We start from the raw sequence: 17466 nt of genomic DNA, 5'->3' as shown, positions 1-17466 counted from the left end.
AGGAGATCCCAGCATCCCAAATCCAATGCAAAGCAGTTCCCAGCATCCCAAATCACATCCCAAAGTCCCATTTGGACCCAGATCCCAGAACCCCAAATAAATCACATCCCAAAGATCAGCCTGGACACACAGCAGCTCCCTGCTCCCCAGAGCGGCACCCACACTCTCCATCTATAACCTACATTTATTTATTATTCATCTCCATCTCCCCTGGGCCGGATGGGGGGGGTCTCCTCGTGTATCCGATCCCCCTCCCCTCTATACGGGTTATGGATACGGGTTAGGGCTGCTCGTTCCCATTACCCCGCAGAGCGGTGCAGTTCCACCCCGAGCCTTTAGGGGGCGCTATCGCCATAACTCCGTGTTGATCCCGCCCCTCCGCTTCCAACCGTCACTCCAGGCCCGGCAGGCGGCTCTGCCCCCGCTGAGCGGACGGCGGCGGCCGGGCCCTGGGGGCCGCCATGCTGCTGCCTCCGGGTCTGCCCCTACCGCTGCCCGCCGTTCTGCTCGGCCTCGGGCTCGTCTTGCTGCTCGCCGGGCTGTTGGCGCGGTCAGGGCCTGGGGGCGGGCCGCTGGGACCGGGGGAGGGGCGAGGAAGGAGGTGGTGGGAGTGTGGGGGGGCGAGTGTGAGGAGGGGTTGGGGGGCGTAAAGATGGGGGGGTAGTAGGCCTGGGTGGTGTAGGGTGTAGAGTGGGGTGTAAGTGGCAGTGAGGGGGTGTAGAGGGGATATAGGTGCGGGTATGTTGCATGGAGTGCTCTGTATAGGGTGTGGGTGGGGATGAATGTGGGGTGGCAGGGGTGTATGGGGGCCCATAGGGGTCTCTGAAGGCCCACAGAGCTGGCTGGGGTAGTGTCAGGCTGAAGGAGATTGCAGGGAGTTGGGGTGGGGGCTGTCAGGGCTTATAGGGATCAAGGGATCTTGCAAAGATGCGTGTGGGGTGATGGGGAAGTCAAAATGGAGCTTTGAGGCTATGGGGGGTGTTAGGGCTTTGGGCTGCTCCCATAGTTCAGGGATACTGTGGAGCTTGGAGGGAAATATCAAAGGTGGAAGGTGTTGTGTGAGGGGGATACAGCCAGATATGGGGGTTTTGTGGTTTTGCGGTGATCCCATCCAGGTCTGGGGGGATCTTATGGGGCTGGATGTGGAGAGAAAGGTGGGGTTGGAGCACAGGGCTTGGTGTGGAGGCTGAGGGACCCACAGATGTGAGAGTCTCTAGGGCAGTGCAGGTGGTTGGAAGGGAGAAGGTGTGTGGCTCAGGACAGCAGAGGATGACCCTGTCCCTTTGCATGTGCCCACAGGTGGCTGGCGTGTCACCTGGCCATCACCTGGTGCCGGCAGAAGCTGCAGGCGGAGCTGAAGATCGGCTCCTTTGGCTTCTTCTGGGCACAGAACATCAGCCTCAAGTTCCAGCAGGAGCAGCAGACAGTGGTGGGTACCTGTGGAGGAGTCACAACTGGGTGAGGGTGGGATGGACGCCGTCCTTTTCAGGCTGGCAGCGAGTCTCTGCAGCCAAGCTGCTGTCACACAGCCCCAGGGCTGCAGCCCTTTCTCCCTTGGCCAAATACAGGGGTTTTTGAGTGCTCCCCACATGACGCAGGGCAACAGGAGTGGAATGAAAGCATCGGGGAGAGCACTGTTATTTTTTCACTCACCAGCTTTTATGTTCTTGCAGGAAATTGACAACATCTGGATCTCCAGTAAACTGAGCCGGGAGCTCCCGTATGTATCCACGTCCCAACTGCTTCTCTGCTTTCCTGGGGGGTCTGGCTCGCCCCTGGTCCTGCCGACTGCCTCTGCACCTTTCTATGGTGCTCATTTCCCATGCTCTGCGGGAGTGAATCATTCCCCTTTTGGTGTCTCATGGAGGCACCCCTGGGGCTGGATGTGTGGGCTCTTGTAAAGGTTGCGTGTGCTTGTTCTCCTGCAGACGCTACTTTGAGCTGTGTTTTGGTGAGGTCCGAGTCCGCACAGATCTGCAGAAGAGCCATGGGCTCCAGCCATCCTTCCCTGAGGCTCCCAAAGAAGCTGATGATGGCAAGAACAGAGCAGACATGGCCCTTAAACCATCCCTGCTGCGGCTTCTTAGCCAGGTGAGCTCTGGCTCCATGAGAGGGTGTTGCAGGCTGTGCTGCTCTTGCGTAGCCCTCACCATACCACCTTCCACCAGCTCTTTTCCATCCACATGGACTCCATCAACATCATGGTTCTACATGTGGCCACCTCAGAGTCTCTCTGGCACGTTCAAGCCAGCAAGACCCGTCTTCTCTTCAATGGTGATGGGAAGAGGTAATGCTGTATTCATGCCCTGTATCCCACCAAAAAGGGGGGGAAGGGGCTTGGTTTTGCAGGGCCTGCAGCTTCAGTCTGCTCTCTGCTCTCCCCAGCCTGAACTGTGAGGTGAACCTGACAAAGGTCAACAGCAAAGTGCTCCGGAGCAGCCAGCTGGTGAGTACTGGGGAAGGGAGAAATTCAGTGCGCTGGGGCTGGGCAGCAGCTCTCTGGGACACCCCAGGACCTGTTCCAGTGTTTTGTTGAGGCTGGGTGATGCTGAATGCCCTGCAAGGCTCTCAGCTGCATGCTCTGCCCAGTGCATTACCTGCAGCCTCCGTCAGCAGGGAACTGGGTGATTCCTGGTGTGCTCCTTGCCCATATCCCTATATAGGATGACACGTGTCTGGCAGAGCTGGCCCTGGCACTCTGCATCTCACTGGAGATCAGCAGCAAGCGGCGGCTGGTGGGCGTCAAGCTGAGTGTCCGGACCCTGCAGGCAGAGCTGCACGAGGGGCTTTTCTGCAGCCCGTTGTTGCACCGTGTGACAGCCAGAGCCTCTCAGCCCAGCCCAGGTCAGGGATGTGAACAAGGCTGGCAGTTCCACTGCAGCCAGAGGGATTTGGTTTTGCTATCATTGCTGCCAAATGCAAGGAGTGGGAGTCTGGGCAAGAGCCTTCCTGTGACTCTGTGTTTCCTGCTCTAGATTCAGGAGAGTCCCTGAAATCCCCATCCCTGCTGAGCAGGGACACACTGCAGCTCATCCCCAGGAGGGTAGAGGTGAAGCTGGAGAGCACCAGCGTGGTGCTGTCTATGAACAGCCAGAAGAGGTAAGGAGGCCAGATGGAAGAGGTGGTTGTACTAGCCATAGTCACTGCAGGGGACATGGTCCTGGGAATAGCTGTGCCACTTCCTGCTTGTCCCTTGCTCTGCCTGACTGCAGAGAGAAAATCCCAGGGGGAAGAATGTGAGTAGCCTGGGGCTGTGGGCTCTTGGGGAAGAAGTTAGGCAGGGAATCTGGTTCTCTGGCACGACAGCATGATGGGATCCTCTGCTGGTGTAATGGGTGTGCTGGGCTGGGCTGCAGGTGCATTCTGGGCTGTACTTTGTCCATGACAGCATGCTAGTCGGCTGGGATGGGAGATGTAGGAGATTGAGGATGCTATGGTGCAGGTCTTTCCTGGCAGTAACCCGACCCTCTGCTTCTTCTAGGCACCTCACCTGGAGCCTGAAGCTGCTGCAGTTTCTATATCAGCGTGAAGAGGAGCAGATCCCGCTGCGCAACTTTACGCCCACCTCAGACCTGGACCAAATGAGTGTAGACCTCCATCTGGAGGGCAAGTAGCCAGGATAGCACTCACGGTGCAGGACTGCTTCCACTTCCCTCCAGCACCCCTCATTCTCGCTCCTCTTCCTCCCCAGATGGCCTTCTCCTGTCCCAGAGCCGCCAGCGCATTGTGTGCCTCAACTCCTTGAAGACCAGTGTGCAGGTGAGCAGATGCTGGGCATGCTCCTCTCCCCTGGGGGGGGCTGATTTGACTCCAGGCATGAGCTTGCTGCCACCCTGTGCTCTCCCTGCTCTAGGTCACAGCCATTGACCTCTCAGCTGCTGTGCTGCTCAACACCTGCATCATCCACTACCGCCACCAAGAGTTTTCTCACTGGCTGGGCCTGTTGGCACAGGAACACAGGCACCACTCAGCACCTGTCCCCGGCCAAAGGCACAAGGGAAGGTAAACTCAGCCTCAGCTGCTGGTTTTGCAGCTTGTTCCCTCTTACCTGCTGCTTTCTGGCAGGGTATCTGGGCATACAGCGCCTTCTCTGCCCTGCACACAGCCTGTGGGTCAGGGAGGCTGGTGTGGAGAATGAGCCCTGCAGGGAGGGTTTCCCTTTGAGCCTGTTCCTTGGCACACAGGACCCCTGTAATGCCCCATCCCTGCTTGTCCTGCATAGGAGCTATCCCCAAATCATAGCGCCTGTCATACTGAGTGCCTCACTGTCCAACGTCAATGTGTCGGTGCAACTGGGGGATACTCCACCCTTTGCCTTGGGCTTCAACTCCGTTTCTGCAGGTAAGGGCTGGCTCCAGGGTGCTTGCTAAGCTCCTCTTGTGGGGTTGGTGGCTCTGCTGGAGAAATACTGGGGATGATCATCATCCTGAGCCTATGGCATGGGAATGGGAAAAGCTCTACTGTGTCTGTGTCCAGCTAAGGGCTGGACAGCTGCCTGGTTGTGTCTGAGTTGTCTCTGTTTGGGGGCTGCCACGCAGGCAGCAGCAAGCCCTGCCTGCATTCACCTTATCTGCCTGCAGACTACCAGCACCTGCGTCCCCAGAGTGTGCACCAGCGAGCTGTGCTGGCTGTGGACCACCTCTGCTGGCGTGTGGGCAATGACTCGCACATTCAGCGTGCCCCCCACCCCCCCAACATGCACGTGTGGGGAGAAGCCCTCATCCTTGACTCCTTCAACCTGCAGGTGAGTGGCAAGTTGAGGGGTGGCTTTTGTGGGGGATGCTGCCTATCCACAGCTCCAGGCAAGGGACATAGTGGCACTGGGGAATCCTGCATCTTGAGAGTGATCAGCCTGTTTGTCCTGCAGGGCAGTTACAACCAGCCCTTGGGCATGTCCAGTGCCCAGTCAGACACGCTTTTCTTGGACTGTACCATCCGGGGGCTACAAGTGGAGTCATCAGACACCTGCACCGAGTGCCTGGCCAGGGTCCTGCCCCTGTTCTGCCCGAAGCCCAGTGGAGCTGAGCTTGCTGAGCAGCTATCTTCTGCCCAGAGTGAGCCCTGGATACTGCTCTGGAAGGTGGATCTGAAGGTGGAGGATGTAAATCTTTTCACACTCTCAGCTGTAGTGGGTAAGTGTAGTTGTGGCATCCAGAGTGATCCCACATTACTGTCCTGGAACAGCTTCACTGTTAGAGCCTGGCATACTATGGATTGTCTTCACCATGCCCTCAGCACTGGTGTACTGTTTCTCTAGGTGCCCTGGAGCTGCGGCTGGATACATTGACTGTCCTGGGGAGCGCTGAGAGCTGCACAGTCAGTGTCCAGGGCATGGTGCTGGCCTTGGTGAAGAGCATTACAGAGAAGATGCAGCCGTGCTGCAAAGCTCCCGCCATCCCCAACCCTGTAGCCAACCTCTCCATGCTCTCCATCACCTACCACAGCAGCATCCGCTCCCTGGAGGTAGATGTGGGCCTTGAGCCTCTGTTTTATCCTATACTGGGGTGTATGGGGCAGTGAGAGGGCTGGCCAGCCCTGAAAGGTGATAGAGAGGTGGACGTGGCAGTGACTTATTGTTTGCTTTCTCTGCTGTAGGTGCAGTGTGGTGAGGGGCTGGCAGTGCTGTGGAGCCCACCTGACCACATGCACCTGTACCATCACACCCTGGCCACCCTGCAGTGCCTCGAAGCCTTGCGGAGTGCCCTTGGCCATGGGACACCTCCCTTCCTGTCCCCAGAGAGCCCAGCATCCCCCATGGCCACTCTTACTGAGAAATTAGAGCCCTTGCAGCCAGACGGGGCTCCTCCCAAAAGACTCCTGTCCCTGTCGCTGGAGCTGAGCTCTGCCAAGGTCACCGCCTTTGTTTCTGAGGCCAACTACATCAGCCTGGCTGCCGAACGGACCTCTGTGAGCTGGCACGGCGGTGCCCTGCACGGCTACTGCCCTGAGCTGGCAGCAGGCTTTGATGGACACAGCATCTTCAGCTTCAAAGAGGTGGAGGTGAAGCTGCTGCCAGAGCTGGAGGAGGTCATCTTGCACCGCTGCGCCTTCCCCACCCTGCACACACTCCGTAACCGTGGCTGGGCCTTCTCCTTTGCCAGTGTGACCATTGAGTTCCCCTACCAGTACGACTTCTCCCGCACACTGGATGCGGCCGTGGGTGTGCAGAAGTGGTTGAAGGGTCTGCACCGACGTGGGCGCCCTGTCAGCATGGCTCTGCCTCCCGACCTCCTGCTCAAGGTGACACACTTCTCCTGGGTCTTCCTGGACGATGTCTTTGAGGTCAAGTTACGGGACAATTACGAGCTGATGAAGGATGAGAGCAAAGAGAGTGCCAAGCGTTTGCAGCTGCTGGATGCCAAGGTGGCTGCGCTGCGCAAACAACACGGGGAGCTGCTGCCTGCCCGCAAGATCGAGGAGCTCTATGCCTCGCTGGAGAAGAAAAACATTGAGATCTACATCCAGCGCTCGCGACGTCTCTATGCCAACACACCCATGCGGAGGGCTCTCCTCACCTGGACCTTGGCCCACCTGGAGCTGGTGGCCATGGCTGACGAGTCCTTCCATGGCACAGAACGTGTCGTGGAGCAGATGAGAGACATTGACAGTGTCAGCCCGTTCCCCCCCGAGGGGCTGGAGATGGTCACCCAGTGGTGCCGCATGATGAAAGGCAGCGTCAGCAGCTTCTTTGGTGAGTGGTCTTTTGTGTCCTTAAAGGACAGCATGGTGTCTGCATGGTCCTTTAGGGCTTTTAGGATGGATCTACTGGTTCTGCGCGCTGTGTGGCCAAAGAATAGGAGATCATTTTTGAAGATGCAAGGGAGTGGGAAGGCAGAAAAGGCACAGTGGGGTGGCGGCTGCTGCTGTGGCCTAAAGTGAGGGGATCAGAGCAGTGTCCTTTGCTGCCTCATCCACCAGCCCTCGCTCTGCTTTGCAGTGCGGATCCGTGACTACCCACGTTACCTCTTTGAGATCCGGAACTGGCAGCTCTCAGGCCGGCTGATCGGAGCTGAGCAGTGTGGCCAGGCCTGTTCCAGGCGCCGCCAGGTCCTGAAGCTGGGGCTGCCCTGGGGGGATGCGACCGTGGAGAGGAACATGCCCCCCCTGAAGTTCTACCATGACTTCCACTGTAAGAGCCAGAGGGGCTGGGGGGGGGCTCTGCTGGGATAGGGACTCACAAAAGGCTGAGCCAATCCCTTTGTCCCCAGCTGAGATCTCACAGTACACCATTGTGTGGGGGCCATGCTGGGATCCGGCCTGGACTCTTATTGGACAGTGTGTGGATCTGCTCACCAAGCCCTCAGAGGATCCCAGTGCCCCGTTGCCTTGGTGGGATAAGAGCCGCCTTCTTTTCCATGGGGACTGGCACATGGACATCGAACAGGCCAACCTGCACCAGCTGGCCACTGAGGTGAGCGCTGCTGGGGTCAGGAGCAGAGTGTGGTGGGGGGCTATGTGACACCTTCATCTTCCCACGCTTTGTTTGCAGGACCCCTACAACACCACAGAGAACATGCACTGGGAATGGAGCCACCTCTCCTTCCACTGGAAGCCTGGGCAGTTTGTCTTCAAGGGCAACCTAGACATCAATGTTCGAACAGCCTCCAAGTGAGTGTGGGCCCTGTAGTTTGGGGGCTGCAAATGGTGCTTGGGGGGCTAACTGGGGACCTCTTTCCCCATTCAGGTACGATGACTGCTGCTTCCTGCACCTACCCGACCTGTGCATGACGCTGGACCTGCAGTGGCTGTGCCATGGGAACCCTCATGACCACCATGGCGTGGTGCTGCGCTCCCCTGAGTTCCTGCCCGAGGTGCCAGTGGGGCAGCAGTACGACTCCTACCGTGCCTTCCGTTCCGAGAACCTCAACCTCTCCATCCGGATGGACCTGACACGGCCCAGCGAGGGTAGGTGACAGCACCCCAGGGATCCCTCCAGGGCAAGGGGGGATGGTTTTACTGATCCTTATCAATCCTGCGTTGGGTGTTGTTGAGGCACTGGCTGATGGTGGGTGTATTTTCAGAGCACTCCCAGCCCCGGATCCTGCTCTACAGCAGCACACTCCGCTGGATGCAGAACTTCTGGGCCACGTGGACCAGCGTGACACGTCCCATCTGCCGTGGGAAGCTCTTCAACAATATGAAGCCCAGTAAGAAGAAGTTGGGGCAGCATTACAAGCAGCTGTCTTACACTGCGCTCTTCCCTCAGCTGCAGGCAAGTCCAGGGTTGCAGGTGTGTTATCTCCCTCTCTGTCCAGCTCAGTGCCTGATATCTGCTCCCTTACAGGTGCATTACTGGGCCTCCTTTGCCCAGCAGCGGGGGATCCAGGTGGAGTGTTGCCAGGGGCACATCTTTACTCGTGGCACGCAGCGGCTGATCCCACAAGGTGAGTTTGGGCTCTGCTGGCAGTGCCTCAGGGCAGGGTAGAGTCCTGGCTGATGCCTTTCCCTGTTCTCCAGCCGGCACAGTGATGCGACGCCTCATTTCTGAGTGGAGCATCACACAGATGGTGAGTGATCTGAGCCAGGTCACCGTGCACCTTATGGCCTCCACCTGCGACGAGAACGCTGACCACCGGCTGGATACTCTGGTGAAGAAAACTCATCTGCTGAGCCTGTCTTCCCTCACGTACCAGCGGCACAGCAACCGAATGGCTGAGGAGGTATTGCTGCAAAAACAGCTGTGCTGGCCTGGTGGCATCCCCCTGGAATAAGGGGACCTTCATCTTTGGGCACAGTGTGGGGGGGCAGAGGCTGGTTGTGGCTTTGCTGTGCTGAGGCTCTGACCCTTGTGCCCAGGAGCTGCCCCTGCGGGATGGGGATGATGGTTTCCACACACACCAGTTGCATCTGGTGGATCTGCGAGCGTCCTGGACCACCACAAACCGGGACATTGCCTTTGGGCTGTATGATGGCTACAAGAAAGCAGCTGTGCTCAAGCGCAATCTGTCCACCGAGGCTCTGAAGGGGCTGAAGATTGACACACAACTGCAAGCCAAGAAGCTGAAGCGAGGCCCACTCTCTGCTCACTCTGTCCCTGCTAAAGTGACTGCTCCCATCACCAGCGGCCGTCCTGAGAGAGCTTCCTCTGGGGGTGAGTGTGACAGGGAGTGAAAACCTGCAGCAGCCTGGCAGCACGTGTTTGCACAGAGCTTCTCCAGCCTTCATACTCTCAACCTTGTTGTTTTTTTTCCTCCTTCCCCAGGAGCCTACATGTTGCAGAAGCTCATTGAGGAGACAGATAAGTTTGTGGTCTTCACAGAAGAGGAATCAGGAGCTAGTGAGCAGCTGTGTGGCATCGCTGCCTGCCAGACTGATGACATCTACAACCGCAACTGCCTCATTGAGCTGGTCAACTGCCAGGTACCAGCCCCTGGGCAGCCTCTGCTTCCCTATGGTCTTGTAGCCAGAGGGGCCATGGCTGGTCCTGACCCCCTATGGTCTCTTTTTTTAACCCACAGATGGTGCTGCGTGGTGCAGAGACAGAAGGCTGCGTGATTGTGTCTGCTGCAAAGGCTCAACTGCTGCAGTGCCAGCACCATCCTGCCTGGTATGGGGACACACTGAAGCAGAAGACATCTTGGACGTGCTTGCTGGATGGCATGCAGTACTTTGCTACAACAGAAAGCAGCCCCACAGAGAGGGAGCATGGGCAGCTCTGGCTGGAGGTGAGAGGCTGGGGTTGGTCGTGGTGGGTGAGCTGCAAGGAGGACGGCCACCAATGCATCGTTGTGTTCCTAGGTGAAGAATATTGAGGAGCATCGGCAGCGGAGCCTGGACTCAGTGCAGGAGCTGATGGAGAGCGGGCAGGCAGTGGGGGGCATGGTCAGCACCACCACAGGTATGGCTTGAGGAGCTGGGCATCACGCTACCCCAGCTCTGCTCACACGTAACCCTGAGGTTGACAAAGCAGAGATGGCTCCAAGAGCAGAGCTCCAAGCCCTGTGCTTGGAAGGTCTCTGGTGTGACCTTGTAACTTCAGACCCCAATCCTGTCTGTCCCCAGACTGGAACCAGCCCTCAGAAGCCCAGCAGACCCAGCAGGTGCAGAGGATCATCTCTCGCTGCAGCTGCCGGATGTACTATATCAGCTACAGCCACGACATTGACCCTGAGCTGGCCACTCAGATAAAGCCCCCCGAGACTCCTGCTAACCAGGAGAAGGAGGATCTGCTGAAGAAGCAGGAAGGTGGGTACATGCACACAGTGTTTCTCAGCAGAGCTCTGGGCTCACCCACAAGCGTCTACTGAGTCTAGGGGTGGTCCATCTTGTACCTGCTGAGATCAGAAGGGCCCCATTGTCCTTGTGTCCCTATAGGAGCTGTGGACACATTCACGCTCATCCACCATGACCTGGAGATCTCCACAAACCCTGCACAGTACGCCATGATCCTTGACATAGTTAACAACCTGCTGCTGCACGTGGAGCCCAAACGCAAGGTACGAAGCTGCAAGTCCCCTTGTCACTTGCCTGCACCCAGGGCACCCCTTCACTTCCCCCTATCCTTGTGTCTAGGAGCACAGTGAGAAGAAGCAGCGGGTGCGCTTCCAGTTGGAAATCTCCAGCAACCCTGAGGAGCAACGCAGCAGTATCCTACACCTACAGGAAGCTGTGAGGCAGCACGTTGCACAGATCCGGCAGCTGGAGAAGCAGATGTACTCCAACGTGAAGGTGAGCCCGTGTTCTGGGTGGGACCTGGGATCCCTGCCTTGGGTTGGAGGGTGCTGAGGGCTGGCTGTCCTCTAGTCCCTGCAGGATGACAGCAAAAACGAGAGCCTGCTCGACCTCAACCACAAGCTACAGCAGCAGCTGAGCCAGGAGAAAGCTGACCTGCAGCTGGAGAGTGAGGAGCTGAACATCCTGATCAGGTATGGGCTATCTTTGGCTTCCATAGTGTTGTTCTCCCTGTAGGGCTCCTCCTTCCCAGCACTTCCCTATCTGCTGCAGGTGCTTCAAGGACTTCCAGCTGCAGCGAGCCAACAAGATGGAGCTGCGAAAGCAGCCGGAGGATGTGAGTGTGGCACGGAGGACTGAGTTCTACTTTGCCCAGGCACGCTGGCGCCTGACAGAGGAGGATGGGCAGCTGGGAATAGCTGAGCTGGAGCTGCAGCGCTTCCTCTACAGCAAGGTACCGAGCTGAGCCCTGCTGGCCCTGCAGCCCCTGTGTGAGAGCCTGGAGGTGTGGGGTTAATGATTCTTTGTGTGCAGGTCAACAAGTCTGATGACACTGCTGAGCATCTGCTGGAGCTGGGCTGGGTCACGATGAACAACCTCCTGCCCAACGCTGTGTACAAGGTAAGGGGAGCAGCTCTGCACCCTGGGGATCATTTGGTGACCTGGCCCTGTGCTGTCCTCACTCCAGTCACCCACTTTGCTCCCTGCAGGTGGTGCTGCGTCCCCAGAGCTCCTGCCAGTCCGGCCGCCAGCTGGCACTGAGGATCTTCAGCAAAGTCCGGCCACCCGTAGGAGGCATCTCCATCAAGGAGCACTTTGAGGTGCTGGGGCTGTGCTGGGAGCTGGCAGGACACGGGCAGTGTTCAGCCGGCTCTGACACGTCTCTCTCCCTACAGGTGAATGTGGTCCCTCTCACCATCCAGCTCACCCACCAGTTCTTCCATAGGATGATGGGTTTCTTCTTCCCTGGACGCAACGTGGAGGAGGAGGAGGTGGGGGATGAGGAAGACAAATCCAAGCTGGTGACAACAGGTGAGTGGGGTGGGAGAGGTGTGGCTGTGTGTGATCACTCTCCTGCCATCTGAGTGACTTCCCTGAGCAGCTCTGGCCATGTGTTGGGATGGCTTTGGGGAGCTACTGGTGGGATACACTGAGGAACAAGAATTGGGGTCTCCTGGGTGGGCAGTGGGGCTATTGGGGACAGCAGCAAAGCCAGAGGGGATCTGGGTCATGGCTGATCCCCAGCTGGACCCCAACCACAGCCTCCTCCTTTCTCCTTCCCAGGGATACCCGTGGTGAAGCCACGGCAGCTGATTGGGGCTGATGATTCACTGGGCCCAGGGAAGGGGGTCACTCAGGGACTGAATCGCACCTCAGGAGTCAGGAGGTCATTCCGAAAAGCACCCGAGGTAGGAGCAGGGAGAGCCCTGCTGTGAGCGCAGTACCTTGGCCTTGCTTCCTTTTATCCCCTTCTCACGTGCATGTGCCTCCTTCCCATCCCTGTGCTATGATCCCTGCAGCATCCCCAGCACCAGAGCAGCTCCTGCTGCTCCCTGGTGAAGCAATGCTATGGCCTGGTGCCCGGCTGTGCTCTTCCCACTGCTTCCTGGCTCTGTCCCCTGTCCTCACCTTCTGCTCCCACTTCTGTCCCCAGCATCCTGTGGATGACATCGACAAGATGAAGGAGCGTGCAGCCATGAACAACTCCTTCATCTACATCAAGATCCCGCAGGTGCCGCTCTGTGTCAGCTACAAGGTGAGTGCCCAGCGGGATGTGGGGGTATGGGGGGCACTGTGACACTCAGCCTGACCCCCACGTCCTCTGCTCAGGGCGAGAAGAACAGTGTGGACTGGGGTGACCTGAACCTGGTGCTGCCATGCCTGGAGTACCACAACAACACGTGGACGTGGCTGGACTTTGCCATGGCGGTGAAGAGGGACAGCCGCAAAGCCTTGGTGGCACAGGTACGTGGGGACAGTGCTATCCCCCCTCCCTCTATGGGGACCAAGCCTCTATGGGGCCAGGCTTGCTGTAGCCTGAAGCCAGAGGTGCTGGGTGCAGCCCCCTGATGCTGAACCCTCACTCCCTGTGCAGGTGATCAAAGAGAAGCTGCGCCTGAAGCCTGCAGCGGGTGCGGAGGCACGGGGGAAACTGGAGAACAAATCGGATGGGACCATCCAGCAACAGGAGGAGGATGAGAAGGCACGGCTGCTCATCGGGCTGAGCATGGGCGAGAAGAACCCCAGCAAGAAGTCCATCTTCGGCAGGCGCAAATGATGGCAGCACCCGGCAGGCCGGGAAGGGACTGGGGTCCCCCGTGCTCCCCATACCAAAGGGGCAGCCCTATAGCAGTGGGGGGGACCGCGCTGCTGATGCCCAAGGCGGAGGGCAACCCCATTGCTGTGGGGTCTGGGTTGCAGCCATGCTGCGGGGCCGCTTTGTGGGGTGCAGCCCCCCACCCTGTGCCAAAGGTCCCTCTGGCATCCCGCCCCCCTGCTGTGCGGGTGCCGGCCCCAGGGCCCGGTGAAGCAGCAGGTTGGGAGAAAGGGGAACAGGAGAGAGTTTAAATAAGAGTTTTTAATTTGGAACAGCCTCCGTCCCGAGGGATGTCGTTCACCTCCCGGCTCCTGTCGCACTGCTCTCAGCTCAGCCCAGTGGGTTCAGCCCCTGCCCATCCCATGAGGTTCTTCCCCCCCCTATTTAAGGGCTCGGGGATCCCCCAGCCCTCATCCAGCTCCTGCGTGACCTGGAGCTTTGGGGGTTGGTGCTGCGCTGACCCTGTCACTCTCTTAATTTGGGAATTACCCGAAGGAATCGGGGTTGATGTGAGCATTCCCGGCTCCCACCGGGACCAGGCTGGGGGGTGGGCTCGGAGTCCGTGCCCGCTGCCCAGTGCGGATGGGGGGGTGGGTACAGCACGGAGCCCCGGTGCCGGGGGGGGGGTCGGGGCGGGGCGGGGCGAGGTTATGTAAGGCGGAGATTAACGGGGCCGGGCGGCAGCGCGATGGGAGCAGCCAGCAGCGGGTCCGGCCCGGGGCCCCCCCAGGTGCGTGCGGTGGCCCCGACGGTGCCCCCATGTCTCCCCATCCGGTGTCCGACCCTCTGACGGCCGCCCCCGGTTCCGTAGGGCCGAACCGTGGGCTCGTGGGTTCGGGCGCTGCTCCGCCGGAGCGGGTCGGTCCAGGGGCCGGTTCCCGGACCGGGACTCGCTGTGGCCACCGAGGAGCCGCCGTTCCCGGGGTGGCCGCTGCCGCAGCTCGTCTCGCTCTTCCTACCGGAGTTCCCCGTTCGTCCCTCCGCCCGGCAGCAGCAGCTCAAGGTGCCGTCCGGGATCCGGTGCATCGCCCGGGATCCGGTGCATCGCCCCCCGCTTCACCGTGCAGTCCGCGCGTCCCGTGTGCCCCCCGACGGGTCCCCTCTGCCTGCTCTATGTCCTACCGGCATCTCCGAGCGCCCCGTTCGTGTCCCCGTGCGCCCGGTGCCTTTCAGCGAGGTCTCCGCGCTCCCTCCAGGCTCCCCGTGCGTCCTTACAGGAGCCCCCAGCCGTCTCACCGAATCCCTTTCTCCTCCCGTCCGGGTCCCCCCCGCTCGTCCCTTCTGCTCCCCGTGTGCCCCACATTAAGGTGTCTCCATCCTCTATGTCTCCCTGTTGCGTATCACCAGGACCTTATTTCCACCCTCCCCCCTGTGCCACTCACCCACTCAGGACCCCACACCCCCTTGGGGTGTCCTCCTCATCAATCCATCAATCAGCTCCTGTTCACCCCCCCCCCCCCATCCCCCAGATCCTGGGTTTGGTGGCCAAAGGTTCCTTCGGTACCATCCTCAAAGTGTTGGACTGCGGGAGAGAGAAGGTCTGTGCGGTGAAGGTGGGTGCTGCCCCATGGCCGGGGGGTTCCATGCTGCCCCCCCGGGCACCTCCCCATCCCGACGATCCCTCTTCCAGGTCGTACCCAAAGTGGAGGTGCTGCGCCGTGACACCCTGAAGCAGTGCAAGGAAGAAGTCAGCATCCAGGTTAGGGGAGAGAAGGCTGGGAGGGGGCACAAGGAGGAACCCCCCCCAATCCAGGGGCTGCTCACCCTCAGTGCTTTGTACCCCCAGAGACAGGTCAGGCACCCGTTTGTGCACGGCCTTGGGGACAGCTGGCAGGGCCAGCGCCACCTCTTCATCAGTGAGTGACCATCTGCCCGCGGGCTCCCCCCTGTCCCCCCCTGCTCTGTCTATGCACGTGTTCCCTCTGCCTACACACGTGTCCCCCCCCCCCTGCACGTTCTGCACGCTGCCCGTGGGGACTGAGAGCTGGGCTGCTGCCTCTCAGCCCTCACCCAGCACAGCCACAGCAATGGGGGCCATGGGCAAGAAAAGGTGACTCTGTGTCACCTTCATGCCCATATGGCCACAGCACTTGTGCCACCTTTGTGCCCACAGCCCTGGTGCCTGTACCCCCCTGTGCCCAGTGCTTGCAATGTCCCTGTGCCCACATGGCTCTGGTGCCCATAAGATCCCAATCCTTGCACCACCTCCCCACTTGTACGGCCCCATATGGTGCCTGCGTGGCGCTGGGTGATGCTGCTGTGTCCCATCCTTGCAGTGTGTCCCTACTGCAGCACTGGGGACCTGCACGCTTTGTGGCGTGACGCCGGGTGCTTCACCGAGGCCACCGTGCGCCTGTTTGCAGCTGAGCTGGTGCTGGTGCTGGGTGAGTGGGGGCTCAGCCCCCCCTGAGGGTGGCAATGGTTGTGGGGCAGGGAGGGGGACACTCTGGTTCTGACAGCTCCATCTTGTCCCCAGTGTATCTCCATGACCTGGGCATCGTGCACAGAGATGTGAAGGTGGGTGATAGTGGGGAGGGGGGACAAAAAGGCACCGAGGGTCTTTGTATCCCCTGGCATTGAGGGCCCACCCCAGAGCTTGTTTTATTGCAGATGGAGAACATCCTCCTGGATGAGAGAGGTGAGGGGCTGCTGGCATCGGTATGGGGACATCCTGTGCACGGGGACATCCCATCTATAGGGTCACCCTGTGCATGGGGTCACCCCCCCCACGGACCCCTCCTCTTGCACTGTCTTACCTCCCAGGGCATCTCAAACTTGCTGACTTTGGCCTCTCCCGACACCTGGGCTGCGGTGAGCGGGCACACACCATCTGTGGCACCCTGCAGTACATGGGTAAGGGCACAGCGTGGGGGGATAAAGGGGGATGGCTGGGGGCACCACTCACCTCCTCATCCCCGCAGCCCCAGAGGTGCTGAGCGGGGGTCCATACAGCCACGCAGCCGACTGGTGGTCCCTGGGTGTCCTGCTCTTTGCCCTGGCCAGTGGGGAGGTGAGCACTGTGAGCACTGTGGGGTGATGATGGGCTTAAGGACACCAAACGGAGACCCTAAACCTGCTCCTTGCCCCCCCCCCAGTTTCCAGTGCCACCAGCCAGGGACCACGTGGCCATGCTGGAGCGTGTCAAAGAGAGCAGCTTTGTGAGCCCCCCCGCGCTCAGCCCTGCTCTGAGCCGACTGCTGGCAGAGGTGACCCCAACCCTTGTGCTCAGTGTCCCCACTGCTGCCCCCCTCGTTGCTCACCATCCATCCTCCCTCCGTTACCAGCTGCTGTGCCACAACCCCCTTCGCCGCCTGCGCTACCTCCACCACTTCCAGGCTCACCCTTTTTTCCGTGGGGTGGCTTTTGACGCCGAGCTGCTGCAGAAGGACCCTGTGCCCGTGGCCGTGGCCCCGCACCCCAACGAGCAGCCCCTGCCCGACCCAGCCACCTTCGACGACTTCGACTGCGACTTCACTGCCCCATTGAACCGGCCTTGGCCCGGCTGAGCCTGGGCTGGAGGGAACCCCCCCACCACGGAGGGACCCCGCAGCACTCAGGGACACGCCCCCCCTCTGTACCTCGCCCCACGGGTGCAATAAACCCAGACCAGACGGGAACGCTGTGGGTGTCTCCTGTGGGGCCATGCACTGACGGCAGAGGATGCACGGAGCTGAGACCAACATAGAACCCCCCCACCCAACATAGAACCCACCAACCCAACATAGAACCCCCCCCCCAACATAGAACCCACCAACCCAATACAGAACCCCCCCCCCAACCAACATTAGAACCCCCCCACCGAATACAGAATCCCCCCACCCAACACTGAACCCCCCCCATAAGTGACATCCAGCCCCATAAGTGGGTCCCAAATCGCCCCATAAGTGGGTCAAAATCGCCCCATAAGTGAGTTTGGGGGGTCCCAAACCCCATAAGTGGGTCCCAAATTGCCCCATAAGTGAGTTTGGGGGTCCCAAATCGCCCCATAAGTGACTCCCCAGCCCCATAAGTGGGTCCCCAGCCCCATAAGTGGGTCATAAGCCCCATAAGTGAACAGTGAACAACACAGACCCCCCCCCCCTTAGGGTCTCACATCACGCCGTGATTTCCCGCCAAGTGGGCGTGGCCAACACTACAAACCACGCCCACTCCGCACGTAGCCCCGCCCACAACCGACGTAGCCCCGCCCCCATCTCTGGACCAATCAGAAGCGCGCTGTGTTTTCAAATGGGCGGCGGGCAGCGGCGCAGCGGGAGCGTGGCCATGTCGGGAGCGTGCGGCAATGGCGTGAGTGGGGGAACGGGGGGGGGTTGGTCCCGGTTCTGGTCCCGGTTCTGGTCCCGGTTCCGGTTCCGGTTCTGGTCCCGTAGCCGCTGTTTATCGGGCTGAGAGTCCGCTATGACGCTACGGATGGGTCCCGGTAGCGGTTCTAGGGGCGGTTGGATGCGGGGCCGTTCGCTCGGTACCGGTTGGGGTGG

At 59.8% G+C, this 17466-nt stretch overlaps 2 protein-coding genes across 8 annotated transcripts; both read left to right on the top strand.

Moving 5' to 3' along the window:
- Positions 1-371: 371 nt before the first annotated feature.
- KIAA0100 (KIAA0100 ortholog) lies at positions 372-13260 on the top strand. Its single transcript, XM_015880673.2, has 39 exons — positions 372-550; positions 1300-1429; positions 1674-1720; positions 1929-2091; positions 2169-2287; positions 2386-2446; positions 2664-2844; positions 2976-3099; positions 3482-3606; positions 3692-3759; positions 3854-4002; positions 4223-4341; positions 4581-4744; positions 4868-5132; positions 5258-5463; positions 5596-6691; positions 6938-7129; positions 7209-7411; positions 7490-7608; positions 7685-7905; positions 8022-8212; positions 8285-8384; positions 8458-8660; positions 8797-9091; positions 9203-9360; positions 9459-9665; positions 9739-9838; positions 10003-10185; positions 10315-10436; positions 10513-10668; positions 10744-10865; positions 10945-11125; positions 11206-11292; positions 11382-11492; positions 11568-11703; positions 11956-12080; positions 12326-12427; positions 12502-12636; positions 12767-13260. Exons 1-39 carry the CDS (start codon positions 462-464, stop codon positions 12947-12949), a joined length of 6738 nt encoding a protein of 2245 aa, XP_015736159.1. The 5' UTR covers positions 372-461; the 3' UTR covers positions 12950-13260.
- A 310-nt stretch (positions 13261-13570) lies between these two features.
- Positions 13571-16724, top strand: RSKR (ribosomal protein S6 kinase related). 7 transcript variants are annotated; one of them, XM_015880677.2, is made up of 12 exons: positions 13634-13718; positions 13800-13991; positions 14458-14541; positions 14619-14687; positions 14775-14844; positions 15265-15372; positions 15465-15505; positions 15599-15626; positions 15752-15841; positions 15910-15998; positions 16084-16194; positions 16273-16718. In XM_015880677.2, exons 1-12 carry the CDS (start codon positions 13677-13679, stop codon positions 16492-16494), a joined length of 1146 nt encoding a protein of 381 aa, XP_015736163.1. In that variant the 5' UTR covers positions 13634-13676; the 3' UTR covers positions 16495-16718. The 7 variants fall into 7 exon arrangements, with proteins under 7 accessions (XP_032304384.1, XP_032304383.1, XP_032304382.1 ...); XM_015880676.2 differs by having other exon boundaries at positions 14458-14526; positions 16084-16721; XM_015880675.2 differs by having other exon boundaries at positions 16084-16719.
- Positions 16725-17466: the final 742 nt, after the last annotated feature.

Source organism: Coturnix japonica, chromosome 19 (assembly GCF_001577835.2).
Source record: "Coturnix japonica isolate 7356 chromosome 19, Coturnix japonica 2.1, whole genome shotgun sequence".
Lineage (NCBI taxonomy): Eukaryota > Metazoa > Chordata > Aves > Galliformes > Phasianidae > Coturnix > Coturnix japonica.
This window is presented reverse-complemented; position numbering and strand designations above follow the sequence as displayed.

Excerpts from the sequence above, each read along its gene's own strand:
- RSKR (XM_032448491.1), top strand. The coding sequence starts at position 13,571 with ATGGGGGGGTGGGTACAGCACGGAGCCCCGGTGCCGGGGGGGGGGTCG. Across the intron at positions 15,842-15,909 it reads TGGCACCCTGCAGTACATGG|CCCCAGAGGTGCTGAGCGGG; the intron begins GTAAGGGCACAG and ends TCATCCCCGCAG. Across the intron at positions 15,999-16,083 it reads TTGCCCTGGCCAGTGGGGAG|TTTCCAGTGCCACCAGCCAG; the intron begins GTGAGCACTGTG and ends CCCCCCCCCCAG.
- KIAA0100 (XM_015880673.2), top strand. The coding sequence starts at position 462 with ATGCTGCTGCCTCCGGGTCTGCCCCTACCGCTGCCCGCCGTTCTGCTC. Across the intron at positions 7,609-7,684 it reads AATGTTCGAACAGCCTCCAA|GTACGATGACTGCTGCTTCC; the intron begins GTGAGTGTGGGC and ends TTCCCCATTCAG. Across the intron at positions 12,428-12,501 it reads CGCTCTGTGTCAGCTACAAG|GGCGAGAAGAACAGTGTGGA; the intron begins GTGAGTGCCCAG and ends TCCTCTGCTCAG.